Source organism: Apteryx rowi, unplaced genomic scaffold (genome assembly GCF_003343035.1).
Source record: "Apteryx rowi isolate R43461 unplaced genomic scaffold, aptRow1 scaffold_259, whole genome shotgun sequence".
Taxonomy (NCBI): domain Eukaryota; kingdom Metazoa; phylum Chordata; class Aves; order Apterygiformes; family Apterygidae; genus Apteryx; species Apteryx rowi.
In genome coordinates, this window is record NW_020448963.1 from 284,701 (window position 1) to 285,907 (window position 1,207).

General features: G+C 67.9%; 1 protein-coding gene across 1 annotated transcript in view; it reads left to right on the plus strand.

Annotated features, from left to right (window-relative positions):
• Nucleotides 1-889: 889 nt before the first annotated feature.
• YBX1 (Y-box binding protein 1) overlaps nt 890-1,207 on the plus strand; it is an 11,074-nt gene continuing 10,756 nt past the window's right edge. Inside the window, exon 1 of the mRNA XM_026067406.1 lies at nt 890-1,207. Within this exon, the coding sequence (XP_025923191.1) occupies nt 1,066-1,207 (142 nt within the window). The 5' untranslated portion in view covers nt 890-1,065.

A 1,207-nucleotide genomic window follows, 5' to 3' on the forward strand; every position in this document is an offset into this window, starting at 1 on the left:
CCCTCCTCGCTCCCGGGAGCGAGCGGAGAGCTGCCGACCTCTGCCCACCGTGGCACTTGAGACCAGGTCCACGACGCCCTTTCGAACGCCGGCCGTGGCACCTCTGCAATTCATTACCCGGCAGCAAAGCGGTCCCTCGGAGCACGCTATTTCTCAGGAGGTTGATTATAATGCTTTAACTGCGCATAATTAYGTACGGAGAAAAGCTTTGTCATGTCTCCAGATCCATTATTTTCTACTTTTAATTAACACTTGCAGGCTTGTTTCTCCCGATTACGATGACTGTTATTATTTTTTTTTTTAATGGGAGCTGTGCACCCTGGGGGAAAAGCCGGGATTGCATCTCGCTCCCGCGGAAGGGCGAGCGGGGACAGGCTCGTGCGCTCGCTTTGTCCCACGTTTTTCAAGCGAAGGCGAAATGCCACCGGGGCGTCCTTTGGAGTGAGTCCCGGTGACATCCCGGGCCTGGGGTCTGGGGTTGGGATCCGAGCCTGGGGTCTGGATCCGGGATGGGGCCCAGGGTCCCGGTCCCGGTCCCGGCTCCGGCCCGCGGTGGCGGCGGCGGCGGCGGCCTGAGGCGCCCGCGGCCACGTGGTCCCGGGCACTTCCCCGGCCTGGCCTGGGAGGGGGCGGGAGCGGCAGCGGCGGCGGCCAATCCGCTCTCGGGGGCGGGGCCCGCTAGGGGGCCGGCAAGAATAGGGAGCCTGGCAGCTCCGAGCCGGAGCAGCCAATGGGCGTGCGGMTCGGGTAAAAGGCAGGCGATTTCTCCAATAGAAGTTTCAGCGCTGGCTGCGGGGAGAAGGGGAAGGGCCAATGAGCTCGCGCGCTGCCGGACGGGCAGGCGGCGCGGCGAATGGCCGCGCGGGGGGGCGGGGCGTGCGGRGTGGCTAGCCGGTGCGGGCCGCCATTGTGGTCAGTTCGATCGGTATCGGGAGCGGAGAGCGGAGCTCAGCGAGCCCGGAGCAGGGAGCAGCCCCCCCACGGCCGGCCTCAGTCACCATCACACCGCGGGAGGCGGCGCAAACAGCTAGTCACCACCACCGTCCGCACCGAACAGCCGCCGCCATGAGCAGCGAGGCCGAGACCCAGCCGCCCGCCGCCCCCATCCCCGCGGCGGCCCCCGCCGCCCCCGCCGACTCCAAACCTAACGGCGGCACCGGGAACGGGGGCAGCGGCCTGGCCTCGGCGGCGCCTCCCGCCGGCGGGG